At 34.9% G+C, this 27,334-nt stretch overlaps 1 protein-coding gene across 1 annotated transcript in view; it reads left to right on the top strand.

The window, feature by feature from the left end:
- Nucleotides 1-21,715, top strand: part of LOC142984436 (uncharacterized) — a 30,199-nt gene extending 8,484 nt beyond the window's left edge. Inside the window, exons 3-9 of the mRNA XM_076132024.1 lie at nt 2,991-3,157; nt 3,743-4,594; nt 5,174-5,354; nt 9,369-9,517; nt 10,371-10,557; nt 11,184-11,208; nt 20,091-21,715. Of these exons, the coding sequence (XP_075988139.1) occupies nt 2,991-3,157; nt 3,743-4,594; nt 5,174-5,354; nt 9,369-9,517; nt 10,371-10,557; nt 11,184-11,208; nt 20,091-20,162 (1,633 nt within the window). The 3' untranslated portion in view covers nt 20,163-21,715. The remainder of the gene's footprint in view (nt 1-2,990; nt 3,158-3,742; nt 4,595-5,173; nt 5,355-9,368; nt 9,518-10,370; nt 10,558-11,183; nt 11,209-20,090) is intronic.
- The last annotated feature ends 5,619 nt before the right edge of the window (nt 21,716-27,334 follow it).

A 27,334-nucleotide genomic window follows, 5' to 3' on the forward strand; every position in this document is an offset into this window, starting at 1 on the left:
ACTAGCGACATCTATACTAATATTATGAAGCTGAAGAGTTTGTTTGTTTGTTTGTTTGTTTGAACGCGCTAATCTCAAGAACTACTGGTCCGATTTGAAAAAATCTTTCACCGTTAGATAGCCTATTTATCGAGGAAGGCTATAGGCTATATATCATCACGCTACGACTAATAGGAGCAGAGTACCAGTAAAAAATGTTACAAAAACGGGGAAAATTATGACCCATTCTCTCTTATGTGACGCAAGCGAAGTTGCGTGGGTCAGCTAGTCTATTATATGACATAGGAAACTACAGGCAACTGTACACGGAATAACTAACACAAGAGGAAAGGGCATGCCATACTATTTCATTGAAGATGGCTGTCGCCAAACTCAGCTGTTGACATTTAACGAACACTGAAATATGAAAAGGAATAAACGACTATTGCAAATAAAATGACCAGCCATATTTCAATGACATTAGAGTCGTATTTTGCACTAATACTTTGTGCTTTATGTCGGAATTCTATCTGTGCGGTTTTAGTGTCATCTCTTAGGTTAGTACTAGGGTATGTATAGCTACACATACTTCATATGACACGCGTGAAACGCCCACATGCCCCGTCCTCTTGTGTTAGTTATTCAGTACTAGCTTTTACCCGCGACTTCGTCCGCCACCTTAATTTTCCTAATAAGCGTCATTTTCCCGGGGTAAAAAGTAGCCTATGTCCTTTCACGGGTATCAAAATATCTCCATACCAAATTTCATGCAAATTGGTTCAGCAGTTTAGGCGTGATTGAGTAACACACAGACAGAGTTACTTTCGCATTTATAATATTAGTATGGAAGCCGACTTCACCATAGTTGGAAGAAAGGCTATGCTGATGATATTTATTTTGTATGTTTGCGAAATTCCAATGAATCCATCATTAATTTTTAAAATCTACAAATAAAATTATTTTCCGTAGGGCTCGTATTACGTATAATAATGTTATTTATTCACAGTTCTCATAAAAACAAGAGTGGCCCTGAACGATGCATAATTATACCACTATCCATTATCGAAGAATCCAATCAATTTGTGTCATCCATACGTTTAGTAATTAATAGCAAATATTTAAATAATGGTTCTTTTATAGACATAGACTGCCATGAAAATATGTGACTTTTACAATTTCATGGTTTTTATGTTCAGGTGTTGTATAGTCACGTTTTAAACCTTAATTATCTACCTATATATTTTATTTTACTTTCAGCTAAATGTAAGTACTTACATATTTTTTTCGACTTATAACTTTCGCAGTATTAGAAAAATAAACAATATAATATTATTTTTTCAAAAATCTTTGATTTATTGCAATATTGCACTAGCAGGTTCAGAAGATGAAGATGTGTTATAAGGGTTAAACTACCCCCAAAAACAATTCATTAAACCACCCCTCTTCTCAAACATCTTTGTCATCAACCCTCCCCGTTGCACAAAGCCCTTCGCACATTTCACCCCTCCAACTCTCTCACCAGCCCCTACTTGACCCCCCATAGGTATCATAAGTCCCCCCACACACTCAACCCCCCCACGTATCACAAGACCCCCCACACACTCTACCCCCCCCCACCTATCACAAGCCCCCCCACACGCTCTATCCCCTACCCCGCGTTAAACAAGACCCCACACCACACACGCTTTATCCCCTCCCATTTTTAAAACCCCCCACTTATCACGCACCTCCCTACGTCTTAAAACACACCCACATATTTCCAGAACCCACCCCAAACAACACAAGTCAAAAAATGATTCAGGTTCTCAAAACTAATTATATCTGTATGTAAAATCAAGTATTACCGCAATCAATTAAACCTTAATACCATCTCGTAATCGCTAATTAGTTTCAACTCGTTACATAATTAATTACTGTGTAATTACTTCAGTAATCACTGCTTCTAAAGAGTCACTTTATTTTCCCGACGCAATAGACTCGGTGTCGCCTTCTACATGAGACTAACACTATGTCAAAACGCAGGTGTGTTTCGTACACAGCCTACCCCTTGGAGTATAATGAGCGTGATGATATGTATGTATGTTTGTTTGTCTGTTGACTTTTCTAAGCTGTACGTTAGAGTTTAGCATAGCTTCCGTTCCCCAATCTATGTCTTTTCTCGGATTTCAAGCTATCTGTTATTGTCCCACTGCTGGACAAGGGTCTCCTGCGATAATGAGTATTAATGAGGGAGGGGTTAGGCCTTGAGTCCACCACACTGACCAAGTGTGGGTTGGGGACTTTGCATACCTTCAAGAACTGTTCTAAAGAACTTTCAGAAATGTATTACAATTTTTTTTATTAAATATTTTAATACACATGCATAAAAATACGCCTTCTTCCTATGGGTAGACAGAGACCCGAAAACGAAACAAACTTCCTTTGCCTCACTCACCAGTTACGAGTACTACGCATCTGACCTTCTTACTGGTATTCTGCTCCTATTGGTCGTAGCGTGATGTTATATAGCCTATAGCCTTCCTCAATAAATATTCTTTCCAACACAAAAATATTTTTTAATTCATACCAGTAGTTCCTGAGATTAAAGCGTTCAACCAAACAAACTCTACTATCTATACTATAATATTATAAAGCTGAAGAGTTTGTTTGTTTGTTTGTTTGAACGCGCTAATCTCAGGAACTACTGATCCGATTTGAAAAATTCTTTCAGTGTTAGATAGCCCATTTATCGAGGAAGGCTATAGGCTAAATAACATCACGCTATGGTCATAGTGATGATATACTTAATATATATGTTAGTTTGTAAGGTATATATCTATGAGCCATTGTAGCTTGAAAATAAAATGATTTATTTATTTATTTATTAGAAGCGGAGTAGCAACGCAAAATGTTACAAAAACGTGGAAAAATTTTGACCTATTTTCTTAGGTGACACAAGCGAAGTTGCGCGGGTCAGCTAGTTTTACAATATAAGTATAGATGCATTAAAACATTTTGTATTCTTCTTTCAGGCACGAGTACCGTCGCGTCGCGTACCCGACGAAAAAAGAAGAAAGGCAAAGAAGGTCAACGTTCAGCGTTTTAGCGAAGTTCTTTATATTCTGCACCGGGATGATAGTGTTCTGTGTGCTCATGTACATACCTGTTTATAATAAGGCTAGCAATCAGCTGACTAAAGGTGGGTTATAGTCTGCAGCAAACTGTATAGAGTCGGCCGCAAACTATTTGTTGTGAGCGACAGACTGTTTGCTGTGAGTAGCAGACTGTTTATATTCAGCGCCTTATGTTTGTAGTCGGTGACAGACTGTTAGTACACTGCGACTGACTGTAAGCACTCGGCGTCAGACTGTTTGCAGTGCTTGGCATTCAGTTTTTAGTCGGCATTAGACTGCTTTTATTTAGCGGCAGACTGTTTGTCAGCGACAAATTGGCTTTAGATAGTCGGCGTAATAAGGTAGTTGCCTACCAGTCAAATTAGCCACTCTTTATGAAATATCAAAAACGCATTTTAATATTGAAATACGACGTAGTGACGTCACTATGTCATATTTTCGTTGGTATCAAATGACTGTCTAATTAATTGTTTCCGTCTGTAATAATTACAATTTCAACAACATTTACGAAAAAAGCTGTATGTATGTAAATGAGATAATAGTCTATATGCAAAGAGTCCGCTCTTTGCAGTCGGCAGCAGACAATATAAAATCGGCAGCTCTTTTTTTGCAAGTCAATAAAGTAATATTTTTGTTTTTCTTTATTCCAGATTTAGTAGTTGGTTGGTCGAAACAAACAAATAGGGACACAAAAGTTTACGTTCAACCAAACAATGTAACCGCAATACAAGAGCCCAGGAATATTTGCAACAAACACAAACAAAACAAGCTTTTTTTACTCATAGTCGTGTGTTCATCGACCATTAACTTTGACAGTAGGATGGCCATACGAGAGACCTGGGGGAACTATAAAAAATACCTCACCATGTCAAAATTATACCACGCAGTCAAAGAAAAATATAAAAATTATAATTATTCTTATGATTTGTACTCAGAAACAGCTGATTTTATAAATGTGACTAGTTATAGAAGTAAAAGGGACATATCTAGCTTTAGCCAGCTATTACCCGAATTGGCTAAAGCGCTGCAGGACAATCTGGTTAAGGATAAGACTGAAAATGTACCTGAAAAGCGTTTTGAGGACGACGATAATTCGATGTTGCCAGAATTCGACATGAATCAAGAATTAGGTGATCAAACTGAAATTCCTAATTACGATTATTACGATTCTAATGTTATGAAAATACCACCAAAAGGTTACGAAGACAATCCTGATTTGGAAAAGGTTTTAAATCTGCTGAGAAAGGATAAAAATTTGAAAGAAAATTTGCCTAAAATTAAAGAGGAAGATGAGGTTGGCAACATTGATCCGGAGTATAAGGTGGTGTTTCTGTTGGGGTTGCCAGGTAATGATAATGATTCTGCCATACAGAACAAAATATTAGAGGAGTCTGAACGATATGGTGATGTTATTCAGGAAGGGTTCATCGATTCTTATAATAATTTGACGTTAAAATCTATAATGATGTTGAAATGGATCACTAATAACTGCAATGATAGTGGTAAGTGTTTATAAGTAAACTTTTTTTGTATATACAAACAAACATTTATAATATCACCTGACCTAGTGCACCCCAAGGTGTAGGCAGGAGTATGAAATATAACCACGTTTCGCCATTTTACATATATTAGTCCTATGTAATAGGGGGCTAGCCTGTTGCATACACCTTTCGGTAATCTGCTGGCGTGATATTATCTATATATTAATACGTGAAGCAAAAACTTTGGACCCCTTTTTACGAAAAATGTCCGGACGCAGAAGTATGGAATTTGTCACATTTTTTTTAATAATAATGCTTATAAAGTACATGAAATCAATAAATAAAACATTACACACACTACCACGCATTTGACATTTGTCTATATACATAGAGCACTGACATAGACATGGAGTACCATCCTATATGTATGTTTACTGAGGTCTTACTGAAAATCATAAATTTTCATGTTAAATAACTTATAATTTAAGTTCATTAAATTTCGACTGCGGGGCGACCACTAATACATAATATCACGCCTTCTTCCCATAGTGGAAAATGATCTAAATATTATGTTTATAATATATTTTCTTGTTATTTCAGTCCGCTACATATTAAAAACCGATGATGACATGTATATAAACGTGCCGAACTTGATCGACAACCTGCGCAACCGCTCGCGAGACTTCGACAACAAGACCAGAGGCACGCGCGCCAAGGAGTACATGCTGATCGGTGACCTCATATGTGGCGCGAGACCTGTGCTCGACTCTAGCAATAAATGGTAAGAACAACTAGGTTGGACCAGCTATTTACGGGATTTGACTAGGCAAAACTAGTTTTGACTGGATAATTTGCAAGTTTGACTAGGCAAAACTAGTTTTGACTGGATAATTTGCAAGTTTGACTAGGCAAAACTAGTTTTGACTGGATAATTTGCAGGTTTGACTAGGCAAAAGTAGTTTTGACTGGATATCTTACAGGTTTGACTAGGCAAAACTTACTTTCGACTCGATTTTAGAGCGTTATATTCGGTAAAATTAGTCATTTCTTGGTCATTCTAGCCATAGGTAAGTTCTTATATTAGGTAGTGTGTTAGTTAGACTAAACAATGGTTATAAACCTGCCCAATTTGATCGACAACCTGCGCAACCGCTCGCGAGACTTCGACAACAAGACGAGAGGCACGCGCGCCAAGGAGTACATGCTGATCGGTGACCTTATATGTGGCGCGAGACCTGTGCTCGACTCTAGCAATAAATGGTAGGTACAACTAGGTTGGACCAGCTATTTTCGAGATTTGACCAGGCAAAACTAGTTTTGACTGGATAATTTGCAAGTTTGACTAGGCAAAACTGGTTTTGACTGGATAATTTGCAGGTTTGACTAGGCAAAACTAGTTTTGACTGGTTAATTTGCAGGTTTGACTAGGCAAATCTAGTTTTGACTGGTTAATTTGCAGGTTTGACTAGGCAAAACTAGTTTTGACTGGTTAATTTGCAGGTTTGACTAGGCAAAACTAGTTTTGACTGGTTAATTTGCAGGTTTGACTAGGCAAAAGTAGTATTGACTGGATAATTTGCAGGTTTGACTAGGCAAAAGTAGTATTGACTGGTTAATTTGCAGGTTTGACTAGGCAAATCTAGTTTTGACTGGTTAATTTGCAGGTTTGACTAGGCAAAACTAGTTTTGACTGGTTAATTTGCAGGTTTGACTAGGCAAAACTAGTTTTGACTGGTTAATTTGCAGGTTTGACTAGGCAAATCTAGTTTTGACTGGATAATTTGCAGGTTTGACTAGGCAAATCTAGTTTTGACTGGATAATTTGCAGGTTTGACTAGGCAAAACTAGTTTTGACTGGTTAATTTGCAAGTTTGACCAGGCAAAACTTACTTTCGAATCGATTTTAGAGCGTTATATTCGGTAAAATTAGTCATTTCTATGTCATTCTAGCCACAGGTAAGTTCTTTTATGAGGTAGTGTGTTAGTTAGACTAAACAATGGTTATAAACGTACCCAATTTGATCGACAACCTGCGCAACCGCTCGCGAGACTTCGACAACAAGACCAGAGGCACACGCGCCAAGGAGTACATGCTGATCGGTGACCTTATATGTGGCGCGAGGCCTGTGCTTGACTCCAGCAATAAATGGTAAGAACAACTAGGTTGGACCAGCTATTTTCGAGATTTGACCAGGCAAAACCAGCTTTGACTGGTTATTGAGCGTGTTTGATAAGCAAAACTGGTTTTGACTGGATAATTTGCAGGTTTGACTAGGCAAAAGTAGTATTGACTGGATAATTTGCAGGTTTGACTAGGCAAAAGTAGTATTGACTGGATAATTTGCAGGTTTGACTAGGCAAAAGTAGTATTGACTGGATAATTTGCAGGTTTGACTAGGCAAAAGTAGTATTGACTGGATAATTTGCAGGTTTGACTAGGCAAAAGTAGTATTGACTGGATAATTTGCAGGTTTGACTAGGCAAAAGTAGTATTGACTGGATAATTTGCAGGTTTGACTAGGCAAAAGTAGTATTGACTGGATAATTTGCAGGTTTGACCAGGCAAAACTTACTTTCGACTCGATTCTAGAGCGTTATATTCGGTAAAATTAGACATTTCTATGCCATTTTAGCCATAGGTAAGTTCTTATATTAGGTAGTGTGTTAGTTAGACTAAACAATGTGTATAAACGTGCCCAACTTGATCGACAACCTGCGCAACCGCTCGCGAGACTTCGACAACAAGACCAGAGGCACGCGCGCCAAGGAGTACATGCTGATCGGTGACCTTATATGTGGCGCGAGACCTGTGCTCGACTCTAGCAATAAATGGTAAGAACAACTAGGTTGGACCAGCTATTTACGAGATTTGAGAAGGAAAAACTAGTTTTGACTGGATATTTTGCAGGTTTGACTAGGCAAAAGTAGTATTGACTGGATAATTTGCAGGTTTGACTAGGCAAAAGTAGTATTGACTGGATAATTTGCAGGTTTGACTAGGCAAAACTAGTTTTGTCTGCTTAATTTGCAGGTTTGACTAGGCAAAACTAGTTTTGACTGGATAATTTGTAGGTTTGACTAGGCAAAAGTAGTATTGACTGGATAATTTGCAGGTTTGACCAGGCAAAACTTACTTTCGACTCGATTCCAGAGCGTTATATTCGGTAAAATTAGACATTGCTATGTCATTCTAGCCACAGGTAAGTTTATATTAGGTAGTGTGTTAGTTAGACTAAACAATGGTTATAAACGTGCCGAACTTGATCGACAACCTGCGCAACCGCTCGCGAGACTTCGACAACAAGACGAGAGGCACGCGCGCCAAGGAGTACATGCTGATCGGTGACCTTATATGTGGCGCGAGGCCTGTGCTCGACTCTAGCAATAAATGGTAAGAACAACTAGGTTGGACCAGCTATTTACGAGATTTGAGAAGGAAAAACTAGTTTTGACTGGATATTTTGCAGGTTTGACTAGGCAAAAGTAGTATTGACTGGATAATTTGCAGGTTTGACTAGGCAAAAGTAGTATTGACTGGATAATTTGCAGGTTTGACTAGGCAAAACTAGTTTTGTCTGCTTAATTTGCAGGTTTGACTAGGCAAAAGTAGTATTGACTGGATAATTTGCAGGTTTGACTAGGCAAAAGTAGTATTGACTGGATAATTTGCAGGTTTGACTAGGCAAAAGTAGTATTGACTGGATAATTTGCAGGTTTGACTAGGCAAAAGTAGTATTGACTGGATAATTTGCAGGTTTGACTAGGCAAAAGTAGTATTGACTGGATAATTTGCAGGTTTGACTAGGCAAAAGTAGTATTGACTGGATAATTTGCAGGTTTGACTAGGCAAAAGTAGTATTGACTGGATAATTTGCAGGTTTGACCAGGCAAAACTTACTTTCGACTCGATTCCAGAGCGTTATATTCGGTAAAATTAGTCATTTCTATGTCATTTTAGCCATAGGTAAGTTCTTATATTAGGTAGTGTGTTAATTAGACTAAACAATGGTTATAAACGTGCCGAACTTGATCGACAACCTGCGCAACCGCTCGCGAGACTTCGACAACAAGACGAGAGGCACGCGCGCCAAGGAGTACATGCTGATCGGTGACCTTATATGTGGCGCGAGACCTGTACTTGACTCCAGCAATAAATGGTACGTACTCAGTCATTACCCCTCATTCTGGGAGGGGACCTTTGCCCAGCAGTGGGACAGTAATGGGTTAAATTTTCTAGCTGCCCGCGTGAAATTCAGGTTAATATATTGTTCTCTAAGTCGACGCTTGACTACGGCGACCAGTTTATTTGAAACCAACCAACCAATAGAATAAAAAACTCGCAGCCCGTAGTTGCGCTCACCAGACGGTAAACGATCTGTGGGTTAAGCAACCTTTGGCGCGGTCATTCCATGTATAGGTGACCGCATAATGTAATTGAACTGAACGTCTCCATATTTCAGAGTTAAGCCGTTAAGCCATGACAAAAGCCGGGTTGCTTGATCAACTTTGACACTAGGTTGACCACTAATTATATGGCGCAGTGGTTAAGGTCACTACGCCGCTACCATTGCGCGGGAAAGTTGTGGGTTCGATTCCCAATTTGTTTCCAGTTCAATTCACAACTAATTGGTTCGGGTCTGGTTGTGCTTTGTGTCCGTTGTTTGTATGTTTGTAAAAGTCCCCGCGACACAAGAGCAATTCTTAGTGCGGGAGTAGTCTTTAAAAAGAGGAAAACACTATTTTACTTTGAGATAAAAAAAAAATCTTTAATTCCGACTGTATTTTGTTGTTGCAGGTACAGCCCCCGCTACATGTACGGGGGTCGCGTGTACCCCAAGTACCTCTCAGGCACGGGGTACGCGCTGTCGTCGCACGTCGCGCGCGCCTTGTACGACGCCGCGCTACGGACTAATTACTTCCACTTAGAAGATATATTTATTACTGGTGAGTGGGTTTGATGCTCGGGAGGTGAAGAATGTAAGCATTTCACAAAAAAAGACTGCCTACGTGTCGTGGTTGGTAGTGTATCCGACATCTGATTGTGAGGTCTCGGGGTAAATTCCTAAGTTAGGCTGCTGTAAAATACACTCAGTTTTTTGTTCCTCATTTCCTAATGGTGTCTCAGAGTTAAATTTGAGTACACACATAATTAAGGACCATTTTTAAGACCGTTTTTAAATATCTATACTAATACTATAAAGCTGAAGAGTTTGTTTGTTTGTTAGATTGTTTGTTTGTTTGTTTGAACGCGCTAATCTCAGGAACTACTGGTCCGATTTGAAAAATTCTTTCAGTGTTAGATAGTCCATTTATCGAGGAAGGTTATAGGCCATATATCATCACGCTACTACCAATAGGAGCAGAGTACCAGTGAAAAATGTTACAAAAACGGGGAAAATTTTGGCCCATTCTCTCTTATGTGAAGCAAGCGAAGTTGCGCGGGTCAGCTAGTCTTTTATAAACCTCTGCTTACATTTTCGATTAACAGACATGAATTTAAAGAACCCATCATCAGCCTAGTCTTTATTTGAATGCAGCTGAATACCAGTATTTTATATGGAGCGATTGTCTATCAGACATCCATAACCCATTTACCTTAACATGATATTTTTTCACGCCTTCCCATGAAGGTAGGCAGAGACCAAAGATTGTCACTTGTTATCTTTACAAACTTCCCTTGCTCGTTACATGTGGTCATACAGGACCGCCGGTTATGATGTACCTAAACTGTTTTTTAGACACCACCGATATGACCATTTAGTAAGACCATTATTCAATTAAACTTTACTGTCCGCAGGCATGTGTGCGGGTCGCGCGCGGCCCCGCATCGTCCCGCGCGACGACCCCACGTTCTCGTACCAGGCGGCGGGCGGGCCCGCGCCGGCCGCGTGCGGGGCGCACGCGCGCGCCACCGCGCACCGCGTGCCGCCGCACACCATGCGACTGCTCACCCGTCTGCTGGCTGACAAGCGGATGCTGGACAAGTGAGTGGAATTGTGCTTATCTAGGTGTGAGAGGACTTTTGAAATATGTGTCGAAATGATGGGATAGATGGTCTTGATTCAAGTAATATCTTGGATTTAAATGCCTTTGTTTAGAGTTGAGTAAACTGTAATTATCTCAGTGTGAGAGGAGTTTGAGACTTGTGTTAAAATAATGGCCTTGATGTGAGATTTAAGTAGTAATTTAGACTTAAATGCTTTTGTTTAGAGTTGAGTGGAGTGAGATTATCTCGGTGTGAGTCTCAATTTGAAAAGAACTTAAAACTTTTGCTTTAAAGTTTGTAAATTAAGAGACAGGGTTTAAAGTGAGATTGTTGTAGAAGTCATCTTGAAATGAGTTAGTTTCGATGTGAAATTTGAGAGCTAAGCGAGAGAATTTATAGTTCTGTTAAACAGTTCGTAAATAATATAAATAGTATTGAACTAAAGTTATAAAAGTAGTCTTTAAGTGTTAAATCGGTTTGTGATTTTCCTACATATTTCGAATTTATTAGACAATTCGGAAAATAATAGTAGCAATAAGTTAATCTTATTGTGCGATTAATCTCAACATGAGAGTGTTAACATTTTACCTAATTAAATAATTAATTTTATATTTTTTTTTTCAGATGTGAAAGAATGCGACTAACAAAGGTAAGACACGACCGGCTAAAGCCAAAAACTACTCCTAAACGACTATCCAAACATTAGTCTAACTAGATAATAGTCTAACTCAGTCGTAGGTCAAGACAGATAATAAGGAAAGATCAGAGAAACTGTCCCACTGCTGGGCAAGAGTGGGCATAGAAAGAAAGGTAGCCTTGGGTACACCACGATGGTCCAAGACTCCTTCCTTATAGAAATGATAGCTGACCCGCGCTACTTCGCTTGCGTCGCATAGATAGAATGGGTCAACATTTTCGCCGTTTTTGTAACTTTTTTTATTGCTACTCTGCTCCTATTGGTTGTAGCGTGATGATATATAGCCTATAGCCTTCCTCGATAAATGGACTATCTAACACTGAAAGAAGTTTTCAATTCGAACCAGTAGTTCCTGAGATTAGCGCGTTCAAACAAATTTGAATTAGAGACCCTTTGAGGCGCCCATAGCCAGTTGCGCTCACCAGTCGGTAAACGATCTGTGAGTTAAGCAAATATAGGCGCGGTCATTCCATAGACGGGTGACCGTATAATGGTATTTAAACTGGGCGTCTCTGTTCTTCGGAGGGCACGTAAAAAGTCGGTCCCGGTTGTTGTCTATTAAGATAACAGTCGTTAAGCCACGTCAAAGGTCTTTCGAGCTTGAACAACTTTGACACTAGGTTGAGCACTAACCATACGATAAGATGAAGATATTTTATTGTAAAATGAGCCTTAGTATGCTAGAAATATGGTCTATTTTCCCAATATTATCTGTCTTGACCTACAACTGACCTAGTAATTAGTTATAGTCGATTCGTCCACTCGAAGTTCAACGCGTTAGTATATAGTTACATGTACATAAAATATCTGATACACACTGTTATCGGTCATATGTCGGTCATGTGTTGGTCATATGTCGGTCATGTATCGGTCACCTGTCGGTCATATGTCGGTCACATGTTGGTCATATGTTGGTCATGTGTCGGTCATATGTTGGTCATCTATCGGTCACGCTTAAATCATGTGTCATATTGGTGATGTAGTCAAATTGGGTTATACGTTGGTCGCATTTCGCTCAAGCATCTGTCATGTCGGTCATATGTCAGTCGTATCTGTCAGGATTCGGTCAGCTGATTTGTCGGTTATATTTCGGTCAAATCAGTGTTTTTTATCGGTCAACTCATTTGTCGGTCATATTTCAGTCAATTCAGTTCAGGTCATATATCGGTCACGGTGTAGGTCACTTTTGGTTTAGGTTAGAACAACCGGTTGTGGTTACGCTTGGGTCAGGACACTTATGGTGGGCGGTTATATAGCATAAGCTGAAATATTTCCCTCTTATTCATAAAAATATATGAAGTTATGAAAGGCTTATAAAGAGTTTTATTTCTTTCACTCCTTAGCGAAATGAAAAAGAGAAAACATATTGTAGTCGTTTTTAACTAAAATAGGTTTATAGTGTGTTTATGAATAAGAGGGTTAGTTTTTAATAATTATTTAGTATGTATTTGACCGAGGTATGGCCGAAATAAAAATAATGTAATGGAAAATACGCTTTAATATCTAAACAAATAACAAAATTTTACTTCAACATTAATTTTGTTAATTGTTAGTCATATTAAATAACCTATAATGGACGAATTATGACCAAATCTATCCATATTAATTTCGAATCTGACCAAATTATGACTACATCAGACCAAATTTTGACTGATCATGACAAAATTATGCACTTACAAGTGGTTTTCAAGAGAATCATGACTATATTTGACCAAAATAATACCGATTTTGACCAAATTTCGACCACAATGTGATGTGTGAACCAGTATTTAATCACGCGCTAGTTTGAAATTTAAAACTACGATTTGACATTTGTTCGAATCCAATTTGATTTTCGACTCGATATTGTGCAGCAATTTGGACAATATCTGCAATATTGTCCAAATTGTGACTGTGTCTGACTGATATTGACTTACATGATTTATGGCGCGTTCCCACTATGTCGTGACGACAGATAGTCGTGTAGTTCAAATGTCGTCTCTAGCTGTTCCCATTAAAACGACTGTTTGTCGTCAAAAATTGTAATCGTGTGGTGACTGTCGTATCACGGCAGTCGCTGTATCGTTTGCACATTAGCAAGCTACAAATCTATCGATATTTTATCGTTTTACGACTATCGTGATAGCCGTCCCCACTGTCACGATAATCTGTCGTCACTGCAAAATATCGTAGACGATAGTAAGTCGTGTCGTTCTATATGTGAACACCTCCATTTAAACATATAAGCCACGACACTTAAAATTACACGATTATCTGTCGTCACGACATAGTGGAAACGCGCCCTCACACGACTAAATAATGACCGGTAATGACCGGTAATTACCGAAAAGTGTGTAGTACAAACCAGTAAGCGCATAGCGTGACAGTATTATTTAAATCAAAGTATAGAATATAGTCCGTGCCTAAAATATAGAATTATAATTACTTGCAGACACAAATTGTATGGAAAATGTTAGTTATTTGTTAAAAAATAGTATATTCATGTTGAAAATAATAAACTTGCTAACGTCTAAAATTACATGTTAACGCATGCCATGACATGCTGTTACATTTCATGGCATGCTCAGACATTTCACAGCATGCTTTAACATCTAAACATCAACTGTGTTATGCCCACAAATTTTAATATGGTTATAAATACTAAGATTTAAAGTGCTAAAAAGTTAATTTCACCCATACAATTTGTGGTCGCAAAAATCCTAATGATATTTGTGTTACGCAAAGCGAACACGTTATCCATTAATTATAACCAGTTTCAATAACGTATCTACAGTTAGAGATAGGTTTACAGTTTGGTTACTAGGCAACATTAAGTATAAATAATTTTACTCGCGTTTGTATTGATTACTCAGCTCCTATGGGTGATAGCGTGATGTTATATAGCCTCTAGCCTTCCTTACTTATGTGGCTATCGTATTAAAAATATTAATTGAAATCCGGCTGGTAGTTTAGTAGATAAAGGTATTGAAACAAACTTAAATGTTATTATTTTAGTACTATAGTACTTTTACCAGTTTCGCCTAGGCCCATCTGATGCAATGTCGTCCTAGCCGATATTTGACTACGACAGCCATTAATTGAAACCAGCCAACGGTGCAGGACTTTGATTATAGTGTCCAAGTGTATGCACAATACACAGGTACACTCTCTATTCCATCACTCTCATAACCCGGTGGGACGGATAACCGACACGACCAGTGAGAGGTCAGGCGCAGGACCGACGGCTTTACGTGCTCTCTGAGGCACGGAAATCTATAACCTTATTTCCTGATTCCTTGCAATTTACTTAGCATTTCATAGCAAAAAACTGAAATAATAACTATTTGACCCGTCCCAAGATTTAAACCTGAGACTTCTCACTATTGACTTCGCCTCAGAGATAGTACAGATAGATCGTCTAGTAACCAAACTAGTCTATCTCTAACTATAGTTATGTTATTGCAACGACCGTTAGTAACCTTAATGATAATATTAGTGTTAATTATATAAAACAGTTGTTTTATCTGTTGTGTCTATATTACTAATTTGTACTGTCCGTTTGTTCGTTTGGGTCTAGCACGCAGTACCCTTAAAAAATCACAATCAGATTATTTATTAATTTAGGTCAAATGCTGACACTTATGATAGTCAATGATACAGAGAGTGAATTTACCGCCAGTTTGGAAAGTAGGACCAAATAGATGGCTAGAAATTCTTAGACACTCTTAAATAAATATGCTGTTGTTGTAAGAACGATTTTAATTGCATCCCGTGTAATCCCACGGCATTACCCGACATCCCAAGGCATCCCACGACATGCCGCGATCTTAATATTTTCTATATTTAATAACCGGCTATGGTATACAAAATATTGTCCATTTGGCCAGTTTTATAAAAACTGACCATGGCCAAATTTAAGGTAGGACTCGTGCTAGACCCATTTTTTTAAATTGTCCGTTATTCTTCTTAAATCTGTCTTATTTATGTTAAAAACTAATTTTATGTTCATAATTGTTTGGTGCGTTGTATAATGCTTGTCTCGTCAAGCTTATGGGTTGTTAGTAGGTGCGAGGGAGACAGAAATAGTAGGCTTAGGACAAATGTAAGGAAAGATTTTTTACCCTAATAAAAAATAAGAAAAAAATATGCATACGACACAAAATGGCTCTAAGCCGATAATATTTCAGTTTTTCAAAAGACATCCCGCAAAAATTATATAATTATCCAAAAATCTTTTTTAAGTGCTCCTCTACATTCTCTAAGGAATCTTCATAGCAAATTTCAAGTTTCTTCGTTCAGTAGTTTCGACTGTGCGTTGTCCATCAGTCAGTCAGTAACGGAAGAGTTTCATATATAATCCCCTATTTTATACCCTTAGTGGTGGAATCGATCAAAATCCTTTCCTAGCGGATGTCTACGTCATAACATCTACTTGCATGTCAAATTTCAGTCCGATCCGTCCAGTGGTTTGGGCTGTGCGTTGATATTGATTTGTTGATAACTATGTCAGTCAGACACCTTCGAGTTTTGAGGCACCCATAGCCAGTTGCACTCACCGGTCGGTAAACGATCTGTGGGTTAAGCAACCCTTGGCGCGGTCATTTCATTGATGGGACCATAGTGATATTTGAACTGGGCGTATCGGTGCTTCGGAGGGCACGTAAAAATTTGGTCCCGGTTGTTGTCTACTAAGATAACAGTCATTAATCCATGTTAAAGGCCTCTCGGGCGGCTTGAACGACTTTGACACTAGTTTGACCACTACGACAAACAAACGCAAAAACCTTTGAGTTACATATATTTAGATATTGCGGGATGTCTTTAAATTTTTCAGTCTAATGATTGAAGTACCGGGTTATGTCTAAAAATAATTAAGGGTTTGAAAAGAATAGGTATGTCCATAGAGTTGTTAACTATCGTGATATTTAGAATAAGGTAATTAAATAGGTGTTTGAAGTAAACCCAATATTTAAAATAATTTACCTTAACGTTTAAAATAACTTACCCCATGATTTAAAACGATTTACCCTTTTAAAATCACAGATTTAAAATTAAGCTTATTTTAATTTTAATTTATTTGTGCTAACATTTAAAATCGATTTAAAATTAACTATTATAAATAGCTTGGATGAATTTGAAATTTAATTATTTTCTTCTTTTATTTACACTCATAATTATTCGAAATAAAATTACGTAATTATTTAATTAATATACAGTTTTTCAAATTTTGACGCGTAAAATATTACTTAAAGTGGAAAAAAAAAAATTTAACAAGCAAATTAAAAACCTTCTCGAGTTTATAATATTTTCTTTGTCACTAAAAAGACTTTAATATGTATAAAAAATAATATTAATAAAATAATCTTTGGGCAGCTTTTCATCACAATACAACTAACTTAAGTCTAAATTACATTTTTGAGCTTTTTCAAACATTATATTTTCTTTTACATTACATTTTTAAAATAACTTAAAATTAAATATACAATATTCTAATGACCAGTTTCGCTTCTTCGAATAAGTATCGGTTAGTGTATCAATAGGAATATTTATAAATGTTTTCATTCATTTGCAGTCACTATCTATCAAATACGCTATCTAATAGTTGGCCATAAGTCTAACGGGATTTATGTTGCACGTTAGCCCCCGGTTTCTGAGGTACATTTAGCGGTAGTTTATCTATTCAATAGTGTTAAAACTTATATTTTGACTGCCTCCGTGACGCAACGGGAGATCGTGGGTTCGATTCCCACACGGAACAATTATTTGTGCGATCCACATATAAATTGTTCGGCTCTGGTTGTGCTTTGTGTCCGTTGTTTGTATGTATGTAAAAGTCCCCGCGACACAAGCAATTCTTAGTGCGGGAGTTGTCTTTTTCTAAAAAAAAACTATATACAAAAACGCTATTGAATAGATAAACTAAGGTTATATATACTCAGAAACCGGGGGCTGATGGCGCAATTATTGTCCGTTTAAAAATTTGGAACAGCGAATTCTTTCCCAGTGTTTTAATTAACAATTAATATTATATTTCTATTAATTTGTATTAATAATACAGTAAAGTTTTACGTAATTTTTAAAAGGGGGGACGGGGAGTTTTTCATTAGTAGTTTTTCAAGTATTTTATGTTTTAGACCCTATATTAAACCCGATATACGTAGTTGGTTTTTCTAATTAATTAATATGAAATTGTAAATAAAAAATAGTTATATATTTAAGCTTATATTGCGCCAAAAATATTCGTAAAATAAAGTTTAAAAATAAATACGTAACTTATTATCATGCAAATAATTTACCCTCAATTTCTAAGGTACATTTAGCGGTAGTTTATCTATTCAATAGCGTTTAAACTCATACAAAAAACGCAATTGAATAGATAAACTACCGCTAAATGTACCTCAGACACCGGGGGTTAATGAATTATTAAAAGTTTATTCATATAAGCTTACTAATCATATCGATACCGGAAATTTCAATTGTCGTAAAGGACAAAACACGAGTTTTCAGTAGAGGCAAAAAACGAAAAAAAAAAAAGTTTTTGCGTAATATCTTTGTCAAACAAAATAGTATAATTATGATGTCAAAAGACACTCCGACTAATTTTTCATGTTCTATCCTTATAATTTAACTAAATAAATCAAACTTAATTATTTACGAAAATGAGAGTCCTTTACAGCCCACAAAAATCGAACTGAAGTACTTTACAGCCACGAAAAATTGGATATGATAAAGTCAGATGTGTCGTAAAGGAGTAATCTTGATCATCAATGGGTAGTACAAGTAATAAAATTAAAGACCAAGGGGGTAAAAGGAGTAAAAAACCTGAAAATCTAACTAATTAACAACTACAATAGGTAGTAAATGTATATTAAATAAAAGATTTTCGATTGGTTTGTATTTATTAATCAAAATATTTAGTACAAAAGTGACAAAAAATGTTATTCTAACAGAAACTCAAAATTTAAACAAAATGTGATGCTTTTTATTTATTTAAATCGTAAACAATCATTGCTGCAATGCTGAAAAATAACTTTTTTTTTTACAAAGGTTTAAGCATTGCCATACAACGTGGCAATGCTGCGAGCATTCTGGGAACGTTCCCGATAGACAGCGATGTGGAGGAGTACTACGACGCGTAGCGCGCTTTCCTTCTTTTATATTCTTTACTAGCTGACCCGCGCAACTTCGCTTGCGTCACATAAGAGAGAGTGGGTCAAAATTTTCCCCGTTTTTGTAACATTTTTTATTGCTACTCTGCTCCTTTTGGACATAGCGTGATGATATATAGCCTATAGCCTTCCTCGATAAACGGACTATCTAACACCGAAAGAATTTTTCAAATCGGACCAGTAGTTCCTGAGATTAGCGCGTGCAAGCAAACAAACAAACAAACTCTTCAGCTTTATTATATTATTATATATATTATATATTATATTATATATATAGTATAGATTTTTTTATGTATTTGTTTTTTTTCGTCAATGTGTATATATAGTTTTAATTTTAATAATCTAATGTAAATATTTAGTTATATAAGTTCTGTACTGTAAAATAATCTTATTTATTAGTAATAAACTAGTGTCCATTTTTAGAACAATCAGTATTTTAAGTAATCTATAGACTAGTCAATAATTTATTAATGACTCGATAAAATTAAAATTGTTTTAAAAACAGTTTTAAACTTTAAATAAAATATAATTATGAAAATTATTATTAACTTTTCTTACACCAGAGGCCTTTACGACCTCATAAATAATTAAAACATGACTTTACGCTCTGTATTGAAAATTAGTCTTACGATACATCCCAAATAGTTAAAAAAAAAGGGCTAGAGCTGTTGAAAATCCAGGTCGTAAGGGACTTTTTTTTAAAGATAGGATTATGTTAAATATACCAATCGATAGAGCTCGCAACGCTGATTCCGAATATATATATAACTCATTTTCGTCAAAATGTCCTTTACGACAATTGAAATTTCCGGTATCGATATCTTACTGTAAAAGGTTAATTGAAATATTGTAAATAGCGATGTTTCATGTGTACAGGCTTTTAATAATATGAAACGGCAAATTCGGGTTCAGTAGTAATGCTTATGGATCGCGCAAATTGTAAGCAGATTTCAAAAATACTTTTTATTTTTGGACTAGCTGGGTCAGCGCAACTTCGCTCGCGTCACCTAAGAGAATGGGTCAAAATTTTCCCCGTTTTTGTTACATTTTTCGTTGCTATTCCGCTCCTAATGACCGTAGCGTGATGTTATATAGCCTTCCTCGATAAATGGGCTACTTTCAAACAAACAAACAAACAAACAAACTCTTCAGCTTTATTATATTAGTATAGATAAGGAAATGGCGTTTTTTTTAAAGTTAGCTATAGTTAAGCATTAAGCTATTACGAGCTTATTGCTTAACTAAGTACATGATGAAATAAATTGTTATTGCGCGTTCCGTAAGCTTTACTGTGCGAGATAAAATATGATTTTGTGTTGGGTCTTTTGTTTAATATGTCATGTTTTCATTCACTGGGGAATCATTTTTACTAATAATTTTTCTATTACGACATAGTTTGTTTGCATCGTATTAAGTTGTAATTATATTTGTTCAGTGTTGCTTTTGCTTGCTTGCAATTTTTGTTCGTTATAAAAAATAATTTATTATTTATCGAAATTAATGCTTTTTTCACGCTAAAATCACGCCAACGCTCAAATTTATAAGTTTTCTTGTCATTTTTTATTTTTTGCGACTTTTTGACACAATTTTTTTTTTTGATTTTTGATTATTTTTTTTTTTGATTTTTGATTATTTTTTTTTGGTTTTGTTTTTTTTTTCAACGTTTTTTTCTCTGTCCCGTTACAGATGAAACAGGAACAGCATAGGCTGTATGTGTTGTATAGATTCCTACGTCTGCTCGTTAGCAACGAATGTTGAGCTTAGTTGAACAATATTTGTATTGCTCAGTTATTTTAAAATACCGTCGATGTAATTGCAAATATCGCTGTGTTAGGCTTAGAAAAGCATAAAGAATATTATCTAATCTATCAAATCGAATCTCTTAATTGTTTTTTTACAGTGTATATTGAGATAATAATTAAAATGGCAGCTTTATCGAAGATATAAATTTCTAGGCCTACCGCACGGGCTCTTATAAAGCGATGGCGTTGCGTTTAATACAGTTAGTGTTAGAACTATGTGTACACTGTCATTTACTTTGTACATTATTTTTTGCTCAAAAATATGTTTACAATACTAAGCGGAGCAGCTGTAAAATTACTTAGAAGTCTGTATTTTAAATTAAAAAAAATGTTGTAGTAATTTCACTATTTTCATTAATATAAATGATTTTTGAAAATGTTGACGAACGCTGGCGTTTTTAAGCGATCGTGCGAAAGAGGTTTTTCAGCGAATTTTGCACGTACGTCGACGTTATATAAATTAAAAAGGGTATATCTGACTTTATATAGCCATAGCACTTGTGCCCTTTTAGAAATGACATATTTAAGCATGTTCCGTGCACATAGTATTCGAAATAAGGAGACACTAATATGCGTGTTTTGGGCCATATAAAATTATTTTCGTACGGTCTTACGTATTATATAATAGAATACAGTAATTAACGCGAACACTACCTTAGAATGCCTAACGTTTCGGCGCAGGTTGCACTCGCCGTGGTCTGTGCATTTCAAGGTAAAATGCGTGTTTGTGTTAATTCCCGTATTCTTATATAAATAATGAACATGCAACGCGAAAGTTAAACTACTCTTTAGGCATTTTTTTATATTTAAATTTATAAATTTGTTAAATTATCATGTGTACGGAACATATTCGACTACATAAGTTGTTATAGCGTGAAAGACAAAGTAGCAAAGCCAAATAGTTTTTTTTATCATCTGATTGAAAATAATTTGTAATAACATTATATGGCAGATATTTAACAATCTTTTTATAAGAGTCTTTTTTTAATATAATTTAAAGTATATATTTATTATGAATTTGTATATAATGGATAATTAAATAAAAACGCTTTTATTTATTTCGATAACGGATCGGGCGTTTTATAAGCGTTGCTTAGAAACCACATTAGCAATCAATAGAGAATGAATTTTCGAGAATTTCGCTTACGCTTCAAAATATTTGGTTTTTGAGCGGAATAATAAAAATTGTTTGAAAGTCGCGTCACGCAATAATATCTTATGTAGTCGGTATAAGGACTATTTTAGTTAAACCCTGGTCATGTAATGAACAATATTATTTTACCAGTATTTTAAAAATCAAATTATATTTAAAGTAAAATCAAATTATACCAGAATTTACAATTAACAAATCACAGATTTATATTTATTAGTTTTACAAAACCAGTGTGTTTTCAAAAAAAACCTAAGGTAAGGATATATTTTTTTAGGAAATTTAGAAAAATTACAAAAAAATATATTTTTTTTGTTTTTTGCTCATTTTTTTTGTTTTTAGCTTTAAATTTTAGGCCATGTTTTTTTATTCCTACCTTTGGTGTGTCATAGTGTATATTTTTGTATTATTTAATAATTACTGTATGCTAAAAGCATGTTTTTTTCGTTTAGTATTATTATTTTGTTCTTTTAAGATTTGTCTTATGAAAGCGATGCGATGATTTTAAACTCTCGCAACTTGTACACATAATATTATAATGCAACGGGTCTTAAAACGATAAAAAATTTACCTTCTTATTCATAAACACACTTTAAACCTATTTTAGTTAAAAAACTGCTATAATATGTTTTCTCTTTTTCATTTCGCTAAGGAGTGAAAGAAACAAAACACTTTATAAGCCTTTCTTCATATATTTTTATGAATAAGAGAGTGAGTTTGAGTCAGTTGACCACGGTCGATGTAATTCGATCGAAACGTCGGGTAAACAAATAAGGTATCCTAACCTTTAATTTTCAATCGCGTTTAAGACCCGTTACATTATAATATTAAATAGGACCAAGTAAAAAACTATTATTTTCTTGCATTTTTCCCTGTTTTTTTTTTGTTCTTGCATTTGAGCTACTATTTTTTTTTTGTTTTGAATTTCCTAAGGACCTTTACTAAGCATTTATTGATGGATCTTTTTCTTAGTTATTTATAAAATGAATTCGTTTTCGCGTAAATAATGATATTATTTAATAAAATTAAGCAATACTAAACTAGAAAATTATAAAATTTAAGATTTATAAATATATATTGCATCTGTGCCTAAAACTCGGCGGCTAACGTGCGGTTAAGTTGCGGTTGACGTGCGTATTTCGTGCGGTTTCTGTGCGATTATTACTCGATTGCGTATATAGTTTCAACTTATTTGTAGAACAGTAGATATTTTCAGAAAGCATGCTATTACTCCTTCCTTATAATTAATTTTAATCACATTATCACACATATTTTATTAATACTGCACATTTAAAACTCCATATAATATATGATGACTAATGGACCCTTAAAACGGACCCCTAAGTGTATATTACATCACACTGTTTTTAACAAACTAACTACACACGTAATATTTTAGTATTACTAATAAATAGCTTACTGAAAAATTAAAACAATAAAATATATATCGCAAAAATAATAATTATAATAATTTTTATTTATCCGCAAAATTAATATTACAAAAAAATAAAGTTAAACGATTTTTTTGGTAATATCTAATTTAATGTAGGTTTTCTACTTAAAATAAATTAAACAGGTTCCTTTAAAGAAATATTTCCCCGTCCTCCAAGGGTAGTTTAAAAGATATAATATTTAGTAAAATCTCAGTTTTAGTAAATACGATTGTGAATGAATTTTAATATTTTTTAAATCAAGTTATTTTTTTACATTAAGTTTACAATTTTTAAGCATTTTTTTGCCAAAATTTGGTTGCTATTATCATAAAAAAATTGGCAGCAATAATTTATTTTTTATATGTATGTAGTTTGGTAACGTGTACTGTTAAAATCTGAAATATATAAGTTTAAAGACGGTCATAATATTACTTTAAACTTGCAAAGTTTTACCCTATTTCAAAACCTTCGGATAAGTATCGGTTTATTTAACTGACACCTTATATAGTTAGACTATTTGGAACTTTGCCCTATTTCACAACCTCTTTATAAATATCAACTTATATATCTCACGCTTTATTTAATAGACTATCCGGCACATTACGCCATTTTCAACCCCCAGATAAGATTCGGTTTATTAAACTGACACCTTATTCAATAGATTTTTTATTCTTATTATATTAGGTCGGGGAAAAAGTCTTTTCGCTTTATAGTATGTATGAACTTGTAATAAAATCTTTTCTCTACACAAAAACGATCGATATTTGGATACATCACGAGCTCACTGACAGAAACCTAATGAACCATGTACTCATTTGTGATTCTTGAATGCAAAGAGATTTTATTACAAGTTCATACATACTATAATGCGAAAAGACTTTCCCCGACCTAATATTTCAATCTCCAGATTTGTATCGGTTTATTTAACTGAACCTTCTGATACACTATCCGTCACTTATTTCGTAGAATCTCGCTCAGTATGTGCCATAAAATTGCCATGAGCCAAGTTCACAATAAAATCTCATATTAAACAAATTTATATTTATTTTAGATATGAAATATGTAAATAAAATTAATTGTCAAAAAAAAATTCTTTAATGTATTTTTTTATCGTCATAAAATTATTATTTCTTAAATTTCTTTAAATCTATTATTATATTTAACAATAATTTTATTTAAAAAATCGTTATAAATTATTATTTCTGAAAATATCTTCTACAAAAGACTTCTAAAGCATTTAAAAAAATCTCGAAATCAAAAATCAAATCATTTATTCATTTAGGTCAAATATTGACACTTATGATAGTCGTTACAATTACTGAATCTACCGCGCGAAATAAATATCATGAGTTAGCTAAAATGCAATATAATTTCTTGCGTTGAAAGCTGCCCAAAGTTTAAAACTGCGATTATAGAATCTCATTAAAAAACCTTCACTCTTATACATTATTAAAATATAATTTATATATATTCTATATATGACTAACTACTAGTGGGTCCAGGAAGAGAGGGGGGAGGGGTTATTCTTCCCCCCAACATAATGTTACTATAGTAGCAAATATTTCAATTTTCAAACCTTTGAACGCCTTCGTGGCGTAGTGGTTAATGTGTACACCAAGGCAATGTAACTACGTCTGAAGGTTGTAAGTTCGATTTCCACACAGAAAAAATATTTGTGCGATTCACAAAAAGTTGTTAGGGGTTTCCTACTTTGTGTCCGTTGTTTGTATGTTTGTAAAAGTCCACGCGACACAAGAGCAAGGTAAAGCAGAAGACGTTTTTAAATAATAAGGGTATGTTTACCCCCCCTCCCCCCTCAAATTCCTGGATTCGTCTCAATAAATATCTTCCTGCTTCTACTGCCTATAATTATTTAATTTCTATAAACTCTAACCTAGTATTCTACCCCGTATTTGCTCAAATTCTCTCGATAGGTATTAAAATATTCTAAATAAAAACAATTATGAGTTACTGACAAAGTTTATAATTCATTAGACATTGTACAAATTGTCAAACGGCTAAATACTCGAACGATACTCAATTTTAAGTAACACTTAAAGTTATATCTATCACTATAACACACTAGAAAAGCTCGTGGCTTAGTTAACAACAGCCGCGCGGATCTATCTCTGAGGCTAAGCTACGCTTACCGGGGTTGGTCTATGGATGGGTGACCATGTTATACATACCGAGTTCCTCCGTGTTTCGAGAGCCACATTAAATTGAGGCAGTTATTTTTAAAGATTTTTGGCAGTCGTTACTAGTAGTCAGAAGCTTGAAAGTCTGACAACCAGTCTTACTTAGTATCGTGTTATAACCCAGGTAACTAAGTTGTGGAGGTCCGATAGACAGTCGCTGCATGTAAAACACTAGTATTCAGCTGCATCCGGTGAGACTGGAAGCCGACTCCAACATAGTTAGTTGGAAAAAGGCTAGGATACAGCGCACGTAATTTTAACAGCTTTATTTAAGTACTAGCTGACCTGCGCAACTTCGCTTGCGTCACATAACAGAGAAAGGATCATAATTTTCCCCGTTTTTGTAACATTTTTCGTTGTTACTCCGCTCCTAATGGCCGTAGCGTGATGTTATATATGTAGATTATAGCCTTCCTCGATAAACGGACTATCTAACAGTGAAAGATTTTTTCAAATCGGACCAGTAGTTCCTGAGATTAGCGCGTTCAAACAAACAAACAAACAAACTCTTCAGCTTTATAATATTAGTATAGATAACTTAAAATTGAGTGTCGTATGAGTATTTAGTAATTATTTGTATAAATCTAGGCCTTCTGCCTAACCCGTAGGGACCTGAAGTGTAAATAAATTAGGAACGGTTAAAGTTTGAATATATAAATAGATTTATAAATCGTTGAAGGATGTGGTGCTTTGTATAGCAACATTATTAATTTATAATATTACATGGGAATTAATTGCATTACTAATAGTTTTGTGGTTAAAAACTAAATAATAAATATCATTGTACAACTCACACACGGTCATTTGATTACAAACTAAGCAGAGCTTGTACTATGGTAACCAATAACTGATAAACATACTTATATACTTTTAAATACATACTTATATAGATAAATTGACGACCAAGCTCAGAACAAAATACTCGTGCTCATCTCACAAAGATTTGTCCCGGGTGGGATACGAACCCACGCCCTCTCGATTATTTGTGTGATCCACAAATAAATTGTTTCGGGTCTGGTTGTACTTTGTGTCCGTTGTTTGTATGTTTGTAGAAGTCCCCGCGACACAAGAGCAATTCTAAGTGCGGGAGATGTCTTTTTAAAAATTGAAAAATTGGTTGTACTTTGTGTCCGTTGTTTGTATGTTTGTAAAAGTCCCCGCGACACAAGAGCAGTTCTTAGTGCGGGAGTTGTCTTAAAAAAACATGATAAATAATGCATTAATCCCTATGTAATAATATAAATTGATAATTAAACGCGAAAGTTTAAAGGTTATGATAATATAGGAATGTTATTTCAAATGCTGCTATAGTTTGGCATTGATAAAAATATAATTTACATATACTTTGAAAATTCCACCTAGGACTGTTTTATTTCGGTTTGTGATTAAATGGTTGCTAAAATTAGTTTTTTATTATCGTTGAGTGAAAATTTAAATGTTAGAATTAAAAGTCGCCTTCATAAATTGTCATGATACCTCCATTTAAACGAAAAACATTGTAAGGGTGTGATACACCTACTTATACCTTAAGTCGTAAGCGTAATGTTATTCCAATATATCCATCGTTGAACTCTTAACATAAGATTATAAAATATTTTTCCTAAAAAAATGATTATGAATAGATTTAAATAATAAAATAATAATTGGTGCCGTATTCGTTGATAGTTAATATAAGCTTTTATTAGTCGAACAAAAAAATCATTAAATATAATAAAAAAAGATTTTTATAGAAGTTGATAATTATGAATATCTCGTAAGGTTTGTAATTCGGGCGCGCGGTGGTGCGCTTGCCAAGTGTCCCCAAGCTTTGATATTTGAATCTCAAATTTAAAACTCTCTGATGACTTACAATTACTCCCAGTTTCACAACTACTGAATAAGTCCCGATTACCTTATCTGGTGGATATTTGACAGCAATTTTCTTGTCATATTATCCATCGGATACGTTATCTTAAACTTATTTTAAAGTCGTGAAACTGATCCTTATTTAAACAAATAGATATTTATTGTAAAGCTCGATCTACCAACTAACTGTCAAAATTTCCAAACATTTGACTCAAAAATGTATGGAATTTTTGTCAGTTTTTCGTTTTAAATCGAGTTAATATCGTAGTGCCTATATAAATATGTTTTGTACAAATCGTGCCTGTAATTTTATTGATACATGACTATAAGAATCAGTCACTTTTTCCTTGAAATTATATCAAGGTACTCGGCAGTGCGGTGAGCCAAAATTTCGAATGAATAGACAAGTAACACCGCGTGTATATTATATATTGTTCACGAATATGATTTATAGGGGTAGTGTTGCAATATTTTTAACAAAAACTTTCCTTAATAAGCTACT

Source organism: Anticarsia gemmatalis, chromosome 27, assembly GCF_050436995.1.
Source record: "Anticarsia gemmatalis isolate Benzon Research Colony breed Stoneville strain chromosome 27, ilAntGemm2 primary, whole genome shotgun sequence".
NCBI lineage: Eukaryota > Metazoa > Arthropoda > Insecta > Lepidoptera > Erebidae > Anticarsia > Anticarsia gemmatalis.